General features: G+C 35.0%; 1 protein-coding gene and 1 non-coding gene across 37 annotated transcripts in view; both read left to right on the forward strand.

Moving 5' to 3' along the window:
- Window positions 1-20,992, forward strand: part of Clasp2 (cytoplasmic linker associated protein 2) — a 202,697-nt gene that overhangs the window by 3,817 nt on the left and 177,888 nt on the right. For all 36 annotated transcript variants that reach the window (XM_078038189.1, XM_078038168.1, XM_078038181.1 and 33 more), the window contains exon 2: window positions 14,737-14,815. In XM_078038189.1, the coding sequence (XP_077894315.1) occupies window positions 14,737-14,815 (79 nt within the window). The remainder of the gene's footprint in view (window positions 1-14,736; window positions 14,816-20,992) is intronic.
- Window positions 17,828-17,900, forward strand: Trnam-cau (transfer RNA methionine (anticodon CAU)). The gene has a single exon. It is a non-coding gene; the product is annotated as a tRNA-Met (tRNA).

Consider the following 20,992-nt stretch of genomic DNA (forward strand, 5'->3'; position numbering starts at 1 on the left):
ATGGTGTAGAGTTTACATATAACCTATGCATCCTTCTATATACTTGAAATCATTTCTAGATTAGTTATATTGAATACTATGTAAATACCATGTAAATAGTTATATTATTTAGAAAGTAATGACAAGGAAAAAAATGTACATGTTTGGTGTAGATCCACAGTATATTTTTCTCAAATATTTTTTATCTGAGGTTGGCTGAATCTGAGCATGTAGAACCCACAGATTTGGAGGACTGACTGCATTTCTATGTTTAATGTGCCAACCAGACTGATCAAGAAGACATGAGAGTTACATGGCTGCAACAGTATGTGTAATAGTTATAATGCTGTCACTATCAATTCAGACTATTACAAATGTGTGGTTGCTGGGTGATTCAGTCTTCACAAGTGACATTGTTGATGACAGTGATACTCTGTAAGTCTAAATTTTTTAAAAATATATTTTTAGTTATAGATGGACACAGTACTTTTATTCATTTATTTTTATGTGGTGCTGAGGATTGAACCCAGTGCCTTGCACATGTGAGGCAAGCGTTCTACCACTGAGCCACAACTTCAGCCTTGTAAGTCTAAATTTTGAACCTCATTTCTTTAGTACACTAGCTTACAAAGTTTGGTCATCCCATCTGACATCCTTTTCATTAAGCTTTTAACTGTCCTGCACTCTTTTTTTATTTTTATTTTTTTAGTTGTAGATGGACATGATACCTTTATTTATTTATTTAAGTTAGATATATTTTTAGATGTAGATGTATACAATATCTTTATTTATTTATTTTATTTATTTTATGTGATGCTGAGGATTGAACCCAGTACCTCACACATGAAAGGCAAGCACTCTACCATTGAGCTACAGGCCCAGCCCCTACCCTGTACTCTTTTTTTACGGGGGTTACCAGGGATTGAACTCAGGGGCACTCAACCACTGAGCCACATCCCAGCCCTATTTTGTATTTTATTTAGAGATAGGGTCTCACTGAGTTGCTTAGCACCTTGCCATTGCTGAGGCTGGCTTTGAACTCATGATCTTCCTGCCTCAGAAAGATTCCAAGCTGCTGGAATCACTGGCATGTTCCACTACATCCAGTTGTCCTACTCTCATCACTGAGCTAAATATCATGGTCAGTCATTAATCACACCCTTATATTCATTCTTAATTTTTGTCTACCTTCTCATTCTTGATTTATTGTCCTCATTTAATAAACTTCAGTGTGAATTAACCCAACTCTGCCTATCTTATACCTGCACCAGTGGAACTTAAGGTGGATGGATGAAAACACAGTTTTTTAAACTGGCTTCATTTAAATTTGTGGACTGAAAGTTGGCCCTTAATACTGTCTGGCATCATACTGTATTTTGGAGTTCATTCACTGTTTCACTTAAACAGCTATTTTACATCTTTTTCTCTCCCCTTAGAGAGAGATACCAATATCTTCTTATCTATTATCACTGTCAGCTAAGTCCTTCCTTCCTACTCCATTGAGAAAGTTGAAGGAATTAGAATTTTTTTAATTCTCCCATAGTGTATCTACTCACCTTCTAGCATTTACATCATGACAATCTCCTAATATTTGTTCCATTAGTAAATGAAAGCACACTTGTCCTTTGATTTACCTGTTGATTGCATTCCTGGAAAACTCATATACCAAAACCATGCCCACCCCTCCCCCCCCAAAAAAAAGGGTACTTGCGGGGGGGCAATGTTAAATTTTAGACTTACAGAACTTCAGATAGGTTTTTAAAATCTATTTAAATGTTTGTCAGCAGGACTGCCAAGTATACCTATACCATGTACCTATAGGCTGCGCATCTCCAGATTGTAATATTTGTGTCCCCCATTCCCACTGTCCTTGAGAACCATTGTTCTTGGGCATATGTCTAGACGGGGAAATATTGGGTTATATTTTCCTTATTTTGTCTACCTCATCCTAACTGTTCATCACTAACTCACTTTTTTTCTCTTCCTTTTTGAAGTCAATAGTTTTATTATTTATAAAAAAATAACTGTTTCTTTTCAGGTTTTTAAAATTTGTAGACCATTGGGTTTCATTTATATAACCTGTATGTACATGCCCTTTTGCTTAGCCAATTATTCTATACTACTCTTTTTTTGGTAGCTGTGTATGAATAGCATGCCTTTATTTAATTTGTTTACTTTTATGCAGTGCTAAGGATCAAACCCAGTGCCTCACACATGCTAGGAAAACACTCTGCCACTGAGCTACAGCCCCAGCCCCTATAACATTCTTTTACTACTAATTGTCTAAGAATTTTTTAGTGTTGGGGATTGAATACAGGACCCAGTACATGCTAAGCATGTGTTCTACCATTCAGCTATATCCCCATTCACACTAATTTTCTTAGTTAATTTGGTGGGGAAAAAACATCCTGTAAACCTATTCTACTTCCTAGTAAGAGGAGCATTATATGAGTATGTTTGTTATGAGCAATATATGCTTTTTTTCCTGTTCCACCTGTGGGAAAAAAATATTCATGATTATGAATTAAATGTGTTTCTGGGTGTCAAAAAACTTGTTGCCTGACTTTCTGACTTCATTTATTTTATTTTATTTTTTTGTGGTGCTGGCTGACTTTCTGACTTTATAAGGAAAGTTCTTAGTTGTGATTCTTAAATTGAGTGTAATCATTACTATCTAATGCAGTTACTTAAACAGAACTGTTTTGGTGTATGAGTTTTCCAGGAATGACAACATTTGTGATCTAAGCTATTTGGAAGACTTTACATCCTATTTAATTGAAACTCTCTAGCAAAGGCAATGGCTTGCGTTTAAGTTTATTGACTGATTGCTCAAATATGTTCAACTACTTGTGATGCAGAGGTGAGAAGGGAGGGGCAGAGGGAGAGAAATCGGTGGGAGAGAAAGAATGGAGGAATGACACTAGAGTCCTCAAATTTCTCAGGGTTAATAATATTTCATTATATTTTTTTAAAATTTGAGTTTTATGGTTTAAAAATACCCTAAAATTTCTTTGACCTTACCTCCAAATTTTTAGCTTTTTTTTTTTTTTTTTGGTGTGTGTGTGTGTGTGTGTGTGTGTATGCCAGAAATTAAACCCAGGGAAAATTTGCCACCCTCTGAGCCATATCCCCAGTCCTATTTTTTACTTTAAGACAGAATCTCACCAAGTTGCTTAGGGACTCCCTAAATTGCTGAGGCTGGCCTTGAATTTACAGCCTCCTATTTCAGTCAACTTCCCAGAGTTGCTGGGATTACAGGTGTGAGTCACCACGCCCAGCTGCTTTTAAAGAGTTTTTCTACTGTTAAAAATTATGTTATTCTTTCTTTTGGGGAGAGATGCTGTACTTTTTATATTTTAAGGGATATAAGCAGAGGCATTTGGGTTTCTAAGGAAGTGATGAGGAGCAAATTTGAGTATTGCTCTATTTCTTTTCTTTTTGAGAGTTTTAATATTTTACTACTGAGTATATCCTTAGCCAAGATGCAGGCTAAGTTGAAAAATGTTCACATGGAAGTTCAGAAAAGGTATGTATAGCTTCATATGTAAATCTTGATATTTGATGTACCACATTTACCAACTATATACCTCTGTATATATTTTTTTGTCTGGTACTGGAGATTGAACCCACAGGTGCTCTATTATGGAGCCACATCCCCAGTCCTTTTAAATTTTTTTTTGAGATAGGATCTTGTTAAGTTGCCTAGACAACCTCGAATTAGCAATCTTTTTGCCTAACGCCACAAAATGCTGGAATTACAGGTGTGTGCCACTGCTCCTGGCTCACCTACCATATTCTTTAGAAATGTATTGGCTGTTATTGTATATTGATTGACTGGTTAGTTGGTACTAGGAGTTGAACCCAGGGATGTTTAATCACTGAGCCATATCCCCAGCCCTTTTTGTATTGATACAGGCTTATCATTAAGTTGCTTAGGGCTTTGCTAAGTTGCTGAGGCTTGCTTTGAATTTGTAATGTTCCTGCCTCAGCCTCCTGAGCAGCTGGGGTTATAAGCCTGTGCCACTACACCTGGCTGGGTCTTTATCTGTTATCCCATGTAAATTTCAGAATCAGGTAGGCACCAGAATACGAGGAATTTTTTTTTTTTTTTTAAAGAGAGAGGGAGAGAGGGAGAGAGAGAAAGAGAGAGAATTTTTTTTAATATTTATTTTTTAGTTATTGGCGGACACAACATCTTTGTTGGTATGTGGTGCTGAGAATCGAACCCGGGCCGCACGCATGCCAGGCGAGCGCGCCACCGCCCGAGCCACATCCCCAGCCCCCTACGAGGAATTTTTATTGCATTTACATTGAATATTCTCTTTCTTGGGAAGAAGTAATGTCTTTATAATATTTGCCTCTTTATCCATGAAAATTGTTTACGTATTTAATGTTTTTCAATTCTGTTTTGTTTTCTCAAAATAGGTGTTATACACACTTTTTTATTAGATTACTCTGAGGCAGTTTACAGTTTTTGAGAGTACTGTATATGTGATTCTTTTAAAAATTATACTTTCTAATAAATAGAAATGGAATGGTGTTTGGCATATTGATTTTTATGAGTAACCTACTTGTTATATAATTAAAAGCTTTTTCCCCTCCTGTAATTTCTGGGTTTTTCTCTAACTATGATCATATCAAAGAATAATGACAACCTTTCTTCTTTTCAGTCCATAGTTTTGCTTGGTTTTATTGTATTTTCTAAGACCCATAGAATGGGGATGAAAAAAGGAGAGTGGGCATTCTTCTGTTTTCAGGTTTCAAAGGTATGTTCTAACATTTCACCATTAGGAATCATGCTTGCTATAGTTAAAACAACAAAATAATGGTAGAGGACTTTGAATACATATCTAAAGGTAGACAGTAAAATAAACTCAGCCATAACACTACTCATCACCCATAAGCAACCCTACTCCATCATCTTGTCACAAATCACAGATGTCATATTGTCCATCCATAAGACTTTGTAGTTAGTCTCGTCATTATCTCAAGGATAAGCTCTTTTTAAAAAATTAGTATAACCTGAATCTCATTGTCATAGTTATAAAAAAATTTCTTTACATCAAATATCCAGAGTTCAAATTTTCAGTGTTTTTAATTAGTTTGGAGAAATAAGAATCCAAATAAATACGTATGTTGTGGTTGTTAATTTATTAGTTTCCTACTGTTGCTTTAAGAAATGATTACAAATTTAGTTGCTTATGACAATATCCAGTATGTTCTTATAGTTCTGGAGATTAGAAGTCTGAAATGGATTTTACTGGGATAAATTCAAGGTGCCAGCAGGATTATATTCTAGAACTGTTGTGGGAGACTTAATTAAAGAGAGGCTTCTAGAGGCTGCTTGCATTCTTTGGCTCATGGCATCTTTTTCCATTATCAAAGCCAGCAGTGTAGCATCTTGAAAACTTTCTTTCTGACCTCTGCTTACATCATCATATTTCCTCTGATTTGGATTTTTGACTTCCTTCTTATAAAGACCTGTACTTATAAGGACTCCCTCTTACAAGGACCCTTGAAATAAACTCAGCCATTTATGTTCAACTAATTTTTTTTCTTTTTTTTTTATTGGTTGTTCAAAACATTACAAAGCTCTTGACATATCATATTTCATACATTTGATTCAAGTGGGTTATGAACTCCCATTTTTACCCCGTATACAGATTGCAGAATCACATTGGTTACACATCCACGTTTTTACATATTGCCATACTAGTGACTGTTGTATTCTGCTACCTTTCCTATCCTCAACGAATTTTTTTTTAATATTTATTTTTTGGTTAGACACAATACCTTTATTTTGTTTATTTATTTATTTTTATGTGGTGTTGAGGATGGAACCCAGGGCCTCACGCACACTAGACATTCGCTCTATCACTGAGCCACAACCCCAGCCCTATGTTCGACTAATTTTTGACGAAGATGTTAAGAATACACAATGAGAAAAGGACAGTCTCTTCATTTAATTGTATGGGGGAAATGATACCTACATGCAAAAGAAAGAAGTTGAACCTTTATTTTACACCATACACAAAAAATAATTAAAATGGGTTAAAGGCTTAAATGTAAGACCTGTAACTGTAAAAACTCTTGGAAGAAAACGGGAAATTTCTTCATTGGTCTTGGCAATTTTTTTTTTTTTTGATAACAAATGAACAGGCAACAAAAGAAAAAATAAACAAGTGGGACTGTATTAAACAAGTTTCTGCACAGCAAAAGGAACAATAAAATGGAAAGCAATCTACTGAATAGGAGAAAATACTTGCAAAGACCCACTTATTTGTCAAGGAGTTAATATCCCAAATGTAAAAGGAGGTCATATAATTTAATAGCAGACAAATAAACCCTAAGCCAAAAATTCACCCCACTTACAAAGTGTGCAAAAGACCTGAATAGATATTTTTCAAAGGAGGACATATAAATGACCAACCAGGTATGTGAAAAAAAAACATCTGTAATCATTAGGGAAATGCAAATCAAAGCCACAATGAGATATCACCCCATACCTGTTAGGATGTCTGTTATCAAGAAGTCAGAATATAACAAGTGTTGCTGGTGAGGATGTAGACAAAGAGGAACTTTTGGGAGGCTGAGGTATTAGGATTGCAAACTTGAGGTCAGCCTGGGTAACTCAGTAGGACCCTGTCTCAAAAAAGAACGAGGGATGTAGCTCAATGGTAGAGTGCTTGTCTAGCGTTCTTGAGGCCCTGGGTTCAATCTGAAGTATTGACAAAACCCAACAAAACAAAACAAAATGAAAACAAACCTACCATATGATTCAGCAATTCCACTTCTGAGTATATAGCTAAAAGAAGTAAAATCACTATTTTAAAGAGATATTTACCCTGCCACGTTCATAGAAGCATTATTTATAATAACCAAGGTATGGAAACAACCTATTTTTATCAACAAATGGGGATGAATAAAGAAAATGTGATATACACATGAAATGTTATTCAGCCTTGACAACAAAATAAAGGAAATCCTATCACTTGCAACAACATGGATCAACCTGAAGGACTTTATGCTAAGTGAAATTAGCCAGAGACAGAAAGACAAATACTACATGATCCTATTTGTATGTGGTGTCTAAAAGAAAAAAGGTAGAATTCATAGCAACAAAATAGAATGGGAAAAGTGGAGATGTTATTCAGAGGGTATACACTTTTACTTATATGATGAATTAGTTCTTGAAACAATGTATAACATGTTGACTATTATTAGTAATAACATGTACTTGAAATTTGCTAAGAGTAGATTTCAAGTGTTCTTACTTTACATTGGGCCTAAGATAATCCAGGTTAATGTCTCCTTCTTTGATGATTTTTAGTTCCACCTACAAAGTCCCTTTTGTCATGTAGGATAACATATTTACCTAGTGTGTGTGGGGGGTTTGGTTAAGATGTGAACATCTTTGGGAGACCATTATTCTGCTGCCAGAGTTAACATATCCATTAAAGTATTTATAAATCTGTTTTCTCCTCAGTCCTCTCTGTTTTTTAAAGCTCTTAGATTTTATTTGTGATAGAGCTTCCAGTAGTCTGGATTTTCTGATTTCATTCTTATAATGATGTTTGACCTTTTTTGTTTTTCTGTATATCCTATAAACTGGTAACTTAGTTGGATCTAAAGCTTAATCAAATCCAGGTTCTTTTTTTTTTCCCATTAAGACTGTTTCGTAGGACCCTGTATGCATATGACTACTTGTCTAACGTGTGAGGCACTGGGTTGGATCCTTAGCAGCACATAAAAATAAACAAATAAAATAAAGACATTTTCTCCATCTACAAAACATTTTAAAAAATAATAAAATTTAAAAATGTTTTTAAAAAGACTATTTCATAAGTAATGTTCTCCATCCATCAGGAGGTGCATAAAGTCTGAATCTCTTTTTTTGTAATGTTAGCAGCCATTAATATTTAATTCTTTTATAAAGACAAACTTTTCCCATATACAACTATTTGGTTACTTAGTGTTATACTTTATGTAGAATGGCAGATTTGTTTATACGATTCTTTCCTTTTATTTACTAATTGTGAAAATAATGTGATGTTTCCAGTGTCCTTCAGTGTTGCCAGAACTTTTTTTTTTTTTTTTTTGCTATCATTATGAACTCTTGTATTTAAACATATCTGATGTATTTCAAGACAGTGTATTTTTTCCTGTTTGGTATTCACATTGCCCTATCTTAGCATGGCCCTAGTGATCTTTGATAGCATCGTTGTTCTGTGGTATCATAAGATGTTGTCATATTTCCTGCTCCAGCCCTGGATTTAGCCATTTCTCTAGAAGCTGTTTCCTTTTAGTGGGAAACAGTTTCTGGAAACTATGATGTGGTGATAGTGGTTCTTATTATTACTAGTTTAGTCATTGTTTTTAGATTTTTTCTAGTGGGTAGAGTTAGATTTTATTTTAAAGAAAACTATGTTGTGAAGCCAGGTGTGATGGTATATGCCTATAATCATAGCAAATAGACTAAGTATGACAGGAGGATTGCAAGTTCAAGAGTAGGCTCAGCAATTTAGCAAGACACTGTCTCAAAAAAAAAAATAAAAAAAGATGTAACTCTGACTCTTAGTGGGATCAATTCCCAGTACTACAAGAAGGAAAGGAAGGAAGGAAGAAGATATTTCATGAGTTCATACTGTTATTTCCAGTTCAGATTCAGGACTACAGCTTGTACTTAAACTTCTACCTATCTTTTGCATGTATCTCTTTCTATAAGCAGCAGTTTCTAAGAACAACAGTTTCCTTTTTTTTTTTGCATAGTTTATTTTTATTTATTTATTTTTTTAGAGAGAGAGAAAGAGAATTTTTAATATTTATTTTTCAGTTTTCGGTGGACACAACATCTTTATTTTATTTTATGTGGTGCTGAGGATTGAACCCAGCACCCCACCCTGTGCATGCCAGGCGAGCACGTTACCGCTTGAGCCACATCTCCAGCCCCTTGCATATCTCAGTGGAGAAATAAAGTCACATTACTCTATTTTAAAATCAGTTGCAATAGTCTTGTGTGGTTACACTGCTAACTGAATAATATTTAGGTTCATTTGTTATTTCATTTTCAAAAAAAGCATTTTGGATGTTACATTTGTGTTTTTCATTTTTGTTGATCCATTTTCAGTTAATTTTTGTAACTGATGTGTAAATTGAGGTTTAATATTTTGCATGTGGTTATGGTTGTGACATCATTTGTTGAAAGATTTTTCTTCATGGAATTGCCATTGCATAATTGTTGGTTATCAGTTGACTTTATGTTTGGTTCTATTTTGTATTCAGTTTTACGTTAATCTATTTGTCCATCCTTTTATTAATATCACATTATCTTTATTACTCTAGCTTTATTAAGTCTTAAAATCAGGTAATTTGACTTTAAATTTATTTTTCTTGTTCAGTGTTTGGTATGGACATTCTACCCATGAACCTTTTATGTATATGTATGTGTGTATTTTATAAATCTAGATCTGTATTTCCCCCTATCCTAAGATCAGCTTGTCAGCTTGTCAATTTCTGCAACAAACTCTGTTGGGAATTTGATCAAGATTGAATTATTTATTCATGGAGTTTCAAGTCTTTTTTTTTAAATTTAAATTATGTTTTTTTTTTTTAGTTTGAAATCATTTTTTTTTTGGTACCATGGATTAAACCTAGGGGTGCTTAACCATTGAGCCATGTCCCTAGCCCTTTTTAATATTTTATTTAAAGACAAGTTTTCGCTGAGTTGCTAAGGGCCTCGCTAAGTTGCTGAGGCTGGCTTTCAATTCAAGATCTGAAAGCCAGGATTACAGGGTGTACCACTGAAATTTTAATAATATTGAGACCTATAGCCCATGAATTTGATATATGTATCCATTTAATTTAATTCATCTATATCCCTTTCATTAGCTTTTTGTAATTTCAGCATGTAGCTTTTGGACCTCATTATTAGATTTATGTCCTAAGGGGTCAGGCATGGTAGCATACACCTGTAATCCTAGTGGCTTGTAAGGCTGAGATAGGAGGATGGCGATTTCAAAGCCAGCCTCAGCAACTTAATAAGGTCCTAAGCAATTTAGCCAGACCCTGTTTCTAATAAAGTATAGAAAACTGCTGGGGATGTGGCTCAGTGGTTAAGTACCCTTGGCTACCATTCCCAGTAACCGCCCCCCCCCAAAAAAAAGAAAAATGTCTAAAGTATTTTGTGGGTTCTGATTTTGTAAGTGACACTAGTTTAAATACATTTCAAGACTCATTTGTTGAGTGCTGGTATGAAGAAACATGGCTTTGTGTGTGTTTGTGAGACACTAGGGATTGAATCCAGGGCTTTAGGCATGCTAAGCAAGCATTCTACCACTGAACTGCTTCCCCAGACCTTTTTTTTTCGGGGGGGGGGGGGGTGGTGGGGGCGGGGTTTACTGGGAATTGAACTCAGGGGCACTCAACCACTGAGCCACATCCCCAGCCCTATTTCCTACTTTATTTAGAGATAGGGTCTCACTGAGTTGCCTAGCACCTACCTTTTGCTGAAGCTGGCTTTGAATTCATGATCCTCCTGCCTCAGCCTCCGGAGCCGCTGGAATCATCACCGCGCCTGGCTCAGACTTTTTTTTGAGATAGGGTTTTGCTAAATTGCCAAGCCTGGCTTTGAATTTGTAATCCTCCTGGCTTAGCGATTTATAATAGTGTGCCATTGCACACAGCCATGATTGATTTTTTTTTTGCCTGTGTGGTGCTGGGGATTGAACCTAGGGCCTTGTACAAGCAAGGCAAGCACTCTACCAACTGAGCTATATCCCCAGCCCTCACAATTGATTTTTATAGTGATCTTTTATCCTGTGATGTTACTCTCTAGTGCTAGTATTTTATCCTGTGATGTTACTCTCTAGTGCTTTAGAACATCAATTTTTAAAAATATTTTTAATCTTTTATTTTATTTATTTATTTTTATGTGGTGCTGAGAATCAAACCCAGTGCTTTGTATGCGCTAGGCGAGTGCTCTATTGCTGAGCTACAACCCCAGCCCTAGAATGTCAATTTTTTTTAGTGATTTTTATATATGTGTATGTGTACATATACAGATTTTTAATATTTAATTTCACTTGTTTACTGAGTCATTTTTTCTTTGTGTAGATCTTTGTATTTGTCTGCTGTTATGGGTTTTTACTTGAAGATGTTTGTCTTTATCATTTTTTTTTTAAGAGAGAGAGAAGAGAGAGAGAGAGAGAGAGAGAGAGAGAGAGAGAGAGAGAGAGAGAGAATTTTAATATTTATTTTTTAGTTTTCGGTGGACACAACATCTTTGTTTGTATGTGGTGCTGAGGATCGAACCCGGGCCGCACTCATGCCAGGCGAGTGCACTACCGCTTGAGCCACATCCCCAGCCCCTTTATCATTTCTTATAATGTAGATCTTTTGTAATAAATTATCATATTTTGTTTGAAAATGTCTTTCTCTTTTTTTGAAAGATTTTTTTATACTAGGAATAGAAATATAAATTGATAGAATTATTTCTCCAATACTATGAAGATGTCATTGTATGATTCACATACGTTTTGACAGAGAGATTGCAACCTTTCTTTTTTGTTGTTATTGTTTACTTTCTTGTTGACTTAGATTTTCTTTTGGTTTTAACAGTTTGAGCATCATGTGTCTGTATTTTTTTTTTTTTTAATTTTCCTTTTGGAGGTTCTCTGAGACTCTTATTGGGTTTGATACCTTTCATTATTTTTACCAAGTTTTTGGCCATTTTCTCCAAATACTTCTTTTGCCTTGTCTCTTTTTCTTTTCCTCTAGAATTCCTCTGATATGTTAAGACAATTTGATATTGTCCTGCTGTTCTTGAATGCTTGCCTCTTCTTCCTCCCCCTTTCTTCCCATTTTATATTTTCATTTGGGTAATTTTGACTTCAAGTTCACTGATTCTTTTTTTGTTCATGGCAAATATGTTGATGAGTCCATCAAAAGAATTCTCCCCCTCCTCCTCCTCATTTTTGTTACTAGGGATTGAATCCAGAGACTCTCTACTACTGAGCTATATCATTAGCCCTTTATATTTTATTTTAAATTACTACTAAGCTATATCCCTCACCCTTTATATTTTATTTTATTTTTAAATTTTGAGCCAGGGTCTCAGTAAGTTGAGGGCTTCACCAAGTTTCTGAAGTTAGTCTTGAACTTATGATCCTCCTGCCTCAGCTTCTAGAGTCTGGGATTGCAGGTGTGTGCCATGGTACTGGACCCAACAAAAGAATTCTGAATCTCTTTTATTATTCTTTAAAAATGCATTTTATATTTTTCTATCATTTGCATTTGACTCAAGATTTTTATCTCTGCTAAAATTCCTTGTTTATTCATGCTTATTGTCTACTCTTTAACGAGAACCTTTAACACACTTGTTATTTTTTAAACTCTTTTTTTTTTTTTGTATTTTATTTAGAGGCATTTTTTTTTCTGTTTCTTGCTGTGCTATTGACATTGAAATTTTCTCCCTTTGCTCTTTTGTGTGTCTCCTAACTTTTAATTGAAAGCTAGATAATGTTCAAGAAATTTAAGACTAAGTTAAATAGTATTTATGCTTAGAAATGGCTTGCTTTTTCTGTTAAGATTCTAGTGTGGAGCTATGTAATCAGTCTAGGCAGAAGTTGAGTTAGGTTTGCATATTGTGGTTGCTATATTTACCTTTAGTTCATATTTACTTCTGGTTGCTCTATTACTTGGTTGATTTGATGCAGCGTTTTCTTTAATGTTTCTGCTCTATGTTGCACTTAAGCCTTCCTTATTTCCCTGTTTCATAGAGGGCTTTTCCCTAATGTTCCAGTTCTTTCCCTAATGGTAGATTCCCATTGCTGCTGCTTTCTTGTGCTTGCTAGCCTGGTTGGTAGGAGTGTGGTAATTCTCTTGTTTTTCTGGTCCAGCTTTAGCCTTAGGAGGCTTTTTGTCCTTGAGTCTTGGGGGCAGGCTTTATCAAAGATCACATCCCTCCCCACCTGGAAACCTTTAATTGTTTGAACTCATCATGTCCTCCCATTGAGGCGGAGGGCTTTTTTTCCTCAGGTACTTTTTTTATTGGTGCATTATATATTTTTTATTGGTGCATAATGGTGGAATTCCTTGTTACATATTCATATATATGTACAATATAACACTTTCATTTTCTAGTATTTCCCCTTTCTCTTCCCTCCTCCTTCCCCCTGGTCCCTTTCCTCTTTTCTATTGATCTTCTTTCGATTTTCATGAGATCCCACACCTTTCTTTTCCTTTTTTCTCTCTAACTTCTACATATGAGAGCAAATATTAAAACTCTTGGCCTTCTGAGTTTGGCTTATTAACTTGTGGTCTCAAGTTCCACCATTTTTTCTGCAAATGATATAATTTTATTTTTCTTTATGGCTGAATAAAACTCCATTGTTTACATGTATCACATTTTCTTTATCCATTCATTGGTTGATGGGCACCTAGGCTGGTCCCATAGTTTGGGTATGTTTGTATGGCTATTGTATGTTGACTTTAATTCTTTAGGATAAATACCAAGGAGCTGTATGTATAGTGGGTCACATGGTGGTTCCATTCCTAGTCTTTTAAGAAACCTCAGTATTGATTTCCATAGTGGTTGAACTAATTACAATTCCAAGACAGAAGGCTTTTTAAAATTTTTTTTATTTTTCCTTTCTTCAACAGAAGCAGGTTTGTTGGTGGTGGTACTGAGGATTGAACCCAGAGGTGCTCTGTCACTGAGCTACACCTCCAGCCCTTTTTTTTGTTGTTGTTTTATTTTTTAATTTTGAAACTGAGTATTGCCTAGTTGCCAAGGCTGGCCTTGGAGTGGCAGTTTTCCTGCCTTGGCCTTCAGAGTTTCTGGGAATACAGGCATGTGCCACTGTGCCTGGGAACAGTTTATGTGCCCTTGGGATAACAGTGTTTGATATCCTTCTCTCAGTATTTTAAACTGGCCTTTCCTGTAGGACAAGGGTATTGGCAGCATTAGTAAATGCAGTTTCTCACTTCCCCTAGACCTGTACACCAAGAAATCCTTTTTCCAATCCCCACCAGCCCTCAGTCTTATTAGTGGAGAAAGAACTTGCAAGTGGGTGCTAATTAGAGCCTCCAAGTGGATACAAACTCTTGTGTGTGTGATACCAGAGATTTTGAATTTTCATTCTAGCCTCACTCAAGTTATTAACAAAGTGTTAAATATGGTTGTGTTTTTCTTACTTGTATTGCAGCTTAATTTTCTTCCTGTCTTCTGTCATATGTGACCTGCTTGTGTCCCACGTTGTCTTTTTTTTTTTCTTTAAGGTTAGCTGGTTATTCTACAACCTCAGCTTCTGATGCATTCAGAACAGTTATGATTTTGTAGATTACTTGACTTTTTGTTGTTGGAGTGGGAGTGTTGTTTTTCCAGTTTCTACATTCTAGACGGAGGCTGAAATTCCTTTGTAATTAAAGGTACTCTTTTGAATTTTCACTTTGATTTAGGAACTATTTTGAAGTTCAGGTTGCAAGTATAGTCTGAGTTCCTGTGAAACCTTCACCTAATTTCCTAGTTTTTAGCTTTTTTTCCCCCAAATACTTTATTGCTATCTTCCTAATTATTTATAAATTATTATTATTGAACCATTTGGAAATAGGATGCCTCAGCCTCATGACTGTTTACCCCTGAATACTTCAGTCTCAGTGTTTAAAAACTTGGTAATATATGAAGATATGAGTGTGTCAAAATTATATAGTGATGTGTATCAATAATTTGTATTCATTAAAACTTCTTTCTGTCTGTAGGTATCATTAATGGGATTGGAAATTTTAAGTGCCTTTGTGGACAGATTATCAACACGATTTAAATCCTATGTAGCAATGGGTAAGTTAACTTTATTTAAAAATCATTGTAGAGTTTGATGTGACTTTTTTCTCCTAGTTTTCGAACAGAATTAGTTCAGTGTAAATTAAAAAACAGTTTTGTACAATTGAGGGATCCGCTCTTTATTATTTTAGTTTACCCTAAGATTTTGACCTATTTAAAGAATTATATCCCCTTTGAGGAAAAAGCAAATAACCCCAAGAAACAAATAATGAAACAAAAGAAATTGCTAAGTAGTGTTAATAGATTTTTTTATGTTGTATTTTCAGATTTTTTTTGCTTGATCTCTTACTGAAGTTTATAATATAGCTTATGGGGAATGATCAGTTCTTTCATTGCCAAACTGTTCAGATCAGTATTTTATAGAACATAACAAATAAATTACAACAAAATTAAATGAAAAAAATGAAAGTCACATTTTTTATTCATACATTGTAATTATACATAATAGTGGAATTAATTATTGCATATTTGTACATACACACAATAGAATAATAAAATTTGGTTAGTTTTGTTCCCCAGTGCTTCAAAGACTTATTTTTTGCTTTGGTTTTGATGTTGAGAATTGAACCATGGGTCTTGCACATATATCCTATCACTGCGATAGGATTTTTTTTTTTTTTGATACTAGATATTGAATTCAGAGACCTACTACCATTGAGCTACATCCCCAGCCCTTTTTATTTTTTGATTTTGAGACAGGACCTTGTTAGGTTGCTAAGCAGTTCTCAAACTTGCAGTCTTCCTGCCTTAGCCTTCTGATTAGCTGGGATTATAGGCATGAACACAGATTACAGGCATGTATCACTATATTCTAAATTCCTGAACTGAACTCAGTTTTCTATTATTAGATCCAGCAAACACAATCAGTTGAGTTAGATTGCTTTAAAAACGTTTCCTAGGGGCTGGGGATGTGGCTCAAGCGGTAGCGCGCCCGCCTGGCATGCCTGTGGCCTGGGTGCGGCCTGGGTTCGATCCTCGGCACCGCATACAAACAAAGATGTTGTGTCCGCCAATAACTAATAAATAAATATTTAAAAAAAAAAAAAAACGTTTCCTAAACACTCTTGGTTTCTTTCTTTCTTTCTTTTTTTTTTTTTTTGAGGGAGGTACTAGATGTTAAACTCAGGGGCATTCAACTGTTGAGCCACATTCCCATCCCTGTTTTGTATTTATTTAGAGACAGGGTCTTGTCAAGTTGCTTAGCACCTCTCATTTGCTGACGTTGGCTTTGAACTCACAATCCTCTTACCTAAGCTTCTCGAGCGGCTGAGATCACAGGTGTCTGCCATTGTGCCCAGCAACACTCTCAATTTCTTTATTAAAGTTTGTATACTGGTCCTGAGTTTCTGGGTCTACTTTGGCACTTACTATGTGTTTGCTATGTACTATAATTTGCTAGTATAATCTTCTGTGTATTTTAATTCTAATTGCAAAGTTTGCTCTAACTTATTTTCTAAATCTGAGTCACTTGATTCATTTTCTAAACTGTGACTTTTAGAATGCTATATGAATGAATTTGGTTCAATTTTATAACCATGTAATCTTAAATGTTAGTGATTTCTTTTATGGATTCAGTTGATGCTTCATATTTAAGTGTATATCACACTTACTTTTAAATATCTCAGTTCAACTTTTTTATTATGTTTGGTATGCCACCAAATCCAGTCAATTCTTTTTTTTTTTCCTAGCTATCTTCTCAGCATCAGCATCTAATAGGTTTCTCTGTAATATTCACTTTTTTTAATATTTATTTTTTTAGTTGTACTTGGACACAATACCTTTATTCCATTCATTTGTTTTTATATGGTTGGTGCTGAGGATTGAACCCAGGGCCCTGCGCATGCTAGGCAAGCACTCTACCACTGAGCCACAATCCCAGCCCCCTGTAATATTCACTTTTAATCATAATCTTGATTTCAGCCCCTCTTTTATATTCTGATCTTCTGAAAAGATTTGTTTCTGTCAGTGTTCTGCTTAAAAACTCTGTAGTAAATGTTAAAAACTATGCTCTGAAAACTTATTTTACTTGCCTTTGTGTTTTCTTAAAATGTTTGACTAAGCATTTAAAATTGGGAAATTTTTAAATTTTTATTTAAAATTTTCCCAATTTTAAATAAAAATTTATATTTCTGACTTTGAGAAACTGGCCAATGTGTCATTCTTTCATTCTGACGTGTAATTGTTGACTGAAGCTGTGTTGTAGCTTACTTTTTGTCTGGGTCATGAGCTTTCTAATTCATAAGCCATGTTGTTTTCTTATAACTGAGAATGCTAGGTATTGTATAGTAAGAATGAAATTCTGCACTTAAACTGACTCAGTTTTGGCATTTCTTGTGAAAACATGACTGTAGTCATTTGTATTTATAATCTCTGCCCTTTAGTAGCTCCTTGCTATTAATTGTTACAGAGAGCATTTTAGATTTGAGAGTATTTCTGGGTATTATGTGTCTTTCTTGTTTTTCAAACACTAGGAAGGACAGATGGGGTTTGATATACTGCCTGCTCATTTTGAAGCAAGAGGAATAACGGGATTAGAGTTCTAGTTATTGACTCTTTAAAAAAAAAGATTTTTTTTTAGTTGTAGTTGGACACAATATCTTTATTTTATTTATTTAGCTTTATGTGATGCTGAGGATCTCAACCGCTGAGTCACAACCTCAGCCCCTAGTTATCTATCGACTCTTAACACTGTCCTTTTTTCAGAACTTTTGTTATGTTGTCCTTGGTGTTCAAGTTCTCTTGCTATATATATATATATATATATATATATATATCTTCTCCATCTCAATAATCTTTTTCTTCATAATCTTCAGGAAATACTTTCTGTCCACCCTAATTTAGCAGAAACTTTCATACTCTTTTTAGATATAGATAGCTTACCTTATTTATGCTTCTGTTGTGCTGTTATTTCTTTTTGAGATCCTTTCTTTTCTGTGGTTGTTTTCTTTCCCTTCTAGAAATGTGCTTTAGATTTCAGTATCTGGGAGCTTTTAAGATAGACCTCAGGCTGGGGATGTAGCTCAGTTGGTAGAGTGCTTGCCTCATATGCACAAGGCCCTGGGTTCAATCCCCAGCACCACCAAAAAAACCAAACAACAACAACAACAACAACAACAAAAACCCCACCAGATTTTAGGGGGCCAGGGTTGTGGCTCAGTGGTAGAGTGCTTGCCTAGCATGGGTGAGGCACTGGGTTTGATCCCTGGCACCAAATAAAAACAAAGAAAATAAAGATATTATATCCATCTACAACTAAAGAAAGATTAAAAAAAAAACAACAACATGGAGGCTGGGGTTGTGGCTCAGTGGTAAAGTGCTTGCCTGGCATGTGTAAGGCACTGGGTTTGATTATTAGCACCACATATTAATAAAGTAAAGGTCCATCAACAATTTAAAAAAAAAAAAGGATTGACCTCATCTCACCCCCAATTTTTTTTTAACTCTGTGTCTCTTATACCTTTAAGTACTTAATAAATTACATTCAGTTGCTTTTTTGGGAGAGTGTTTTCCCAACTAGATGCCACATGTCCATTCATACACTTATAATGTATGGATTTTTCCTTTAATTTCCTACCCTTTCTGTGCATTTACTATTAGTCAATATTGTTTTCACTTTGAGGGACCTTAATTGCTCTTAACAAAACTCGAACCTATTTTTACTTGAGGGTTGATATGGTGTAATAGAAAAGTTTGTAATCATAGCTTGCTACCATTTTTTAATGCCTACTTTTTACCATGTTCTAAGCCTATGAACTTTACATATATGAAAGAGTAACCTCATATGAAATTTCTAATTTGGAGAAGTAAGCTGCTTTTTGAACCAACATTTGAGTTTTATTTTGGAGTTAATTTTTTATTTTGGAGTTAATTTTGGAGTTAAATTCTACTTCTCAGAAGTGTATTTTTTTCCATCTCTGTTATATGGTTGTTAATGCATGAAAATGCACATGTACTGGAACACCTCAAATTGTAAGTTAATGGGTGGTCATGAGTGGAACCTCATATTGTGTAGTGAAACCATTTGAATCCTGGTTTCACTACTTGCCATTTGTGTGACTTTGGGTAAGCTGTTTAATCCCTCTAAGCCTTCTTTTTTTTTTTTTAATATTTATTTGTTAGGGGTAGATGGACACAACATAATGCCTTTATGTGATGCTGAGAATCAAACCTGGGTCCCGCCAGTGCTAGCTAGGTGAGCACTCTACCGCTGAACCAGGATCCCAGCCCCTCTACCTTCTTTATGGAGTGGACTTACTCTGTTTCTTAGGATTGTTGCTAAGATTAATTGAGATATTACTACATAATATCTAACATTTAGATATTATTATCTTCTGCTATTTAGAAGCTGTTAGAACCATAGTCTCATAAAAGCCAATCTTAAACTTGAGTAATTCCTCTAGTTTTAGTAACACATCTGAGTAGTATGAGAAAGATTTAAATGATTCCCACTGACCTTGTAATTAGGCTGCTGCTGCTGCTGCTGCTGCTGCTGCTGCTGCTTCTTTTTTTAATGGTGAGGGCTTTGTTTCCTTACATAGTCATTTACTTGTTTAAGCTTAAGATTTTTGGATGATGCCACATTTGGTATAACTGGGCTCTACTCAAGTCATTTTCTTCCAAAAACAATGAAATTTCCTTTACCTTAAGTGTTGTTGAACCTTATTACATGGGTTTTGATTATTGCAGTGTAGACAAATATATTGGCATCAAATTACATACACATGTAATTATACCTGTCTATAAATAAACTAGGCAAATACTCCTTTAAAAAAATATTTATATATATGTTTGTTAATTGTAGATGGACACAGTACCTTTATTTATTTATTTGTATATGGTGCTGAGGATTGAACCCAGTGCCTCATATGTGCAGGGCAAGCACTCTACCACTGAACCACAACCCCAGCCCAAATACTGCTTTCTTGATTTAATTTTTTCCTACTTCCCTTGTTTTAGACTTAGGCCTACAGTCCCTTTGAGAAAGAAAGGCTATATAGATGTAATGATAAAAGAGAAATAAAAAAAGTTTCTCTGTATTTAAACAAGGAGGATGATAATAGTGATAGTATGTGACATGGATAGTATTCAGTGCTATAAGTTGTTTACATCTTATCTTTTAATTTTTAGTAACTTCTCTGAGGTAGTATTGCTACCCATATTTTGTGAAGAAATAGACAAAAAATGTGTTCAAGGTCACACTTCTAATAAAATGATACTAAATGGCAGTGGTAATTAAGGAAATACAGAAAGTTAATTTTTTAAAATATTTATTTTTTAGTTGTAGTTGGACACAATACTTTTATTTTATTTTATTTATTTTTTTATGTGGTGCTGAGGATTGAACCCAGGGCCTTGCACATGCTAGGCGAGCACTCTGCCGCTGAGCCACAATCCCAGCCCCAGAAAGTTAATTTAAAAAAATTTTTTTTTATTTGTTGATGGACCTTTATTTTATATATTTTTATGTGGTACTGAGGATTGAACCCAGTGCCTCACACATGCTAGGCAAGTGCTCTACTACTAAGCTATGGCCCCAGCCCTGGGAAAGTTAATTTTGACTGAGATTTTTGTTCTAATTTGAGAACCTGTTCCTTCTGAATTCTACCTCTATTGTCCACTCTCCTCCATTTAAGATGTAATTTCTATGTGGTGTATTGCTGATTTCTAGTTAAAAAACTCTCGATCCTGAAAACTTTCCCAGAATGGATATTAACTTGCCTTTTCTGCTTCTATTCGAGGAATAGTGTCAAAGTTTAGGGTTTGGTAGAGAAAAACCTCAGCCCTGGAGGCTTAGGCTTTTTGCTTCTGTCAGTTGTAGAATATGTCGTACAGGAGAAGAATGCATAACAAACATGTACAATTTAAAGAAAAGTTATAAAATCACTTCTGAGTTAAGAAGATAAAACTCTGCCAGTACTTTAGACTTTTCCTCTCTGCATTTCTTGATGACACCTCCCCTCTCTCTCTTTTTCCAGAGGTCATCCCTGTCACGACCTTGGGAATAAACATTCCCTTGCCTGTGTGTACAGTTTAACTATCTATACATCTCTGTAAATAGAATTATATTTTGTTTTGCCGGTTTGAACATGATCAAAAGTGGATGTCATATTGTACATATCCTACTAAACTTGCTTTCAGATGTTTTTGATTCTCATGAATAAAGAACTTAAAACA

This window comes from Ictidomys tridecemlineatus, chromosome 2 (assembly GCF_052094955.1).
Source record: "Ictidomys tridecemlineatus isolate mIctTri1 chromosome 2, mIctTri1.hap1, whole genome shotgun sequence".
Taxonomy (NCBI): Eukaryota; Metazoa; Chordata; class Mammalia; order Rodentia; family Sciuridae; genus Ictidomys; species Ictidomys tridecemlineatus.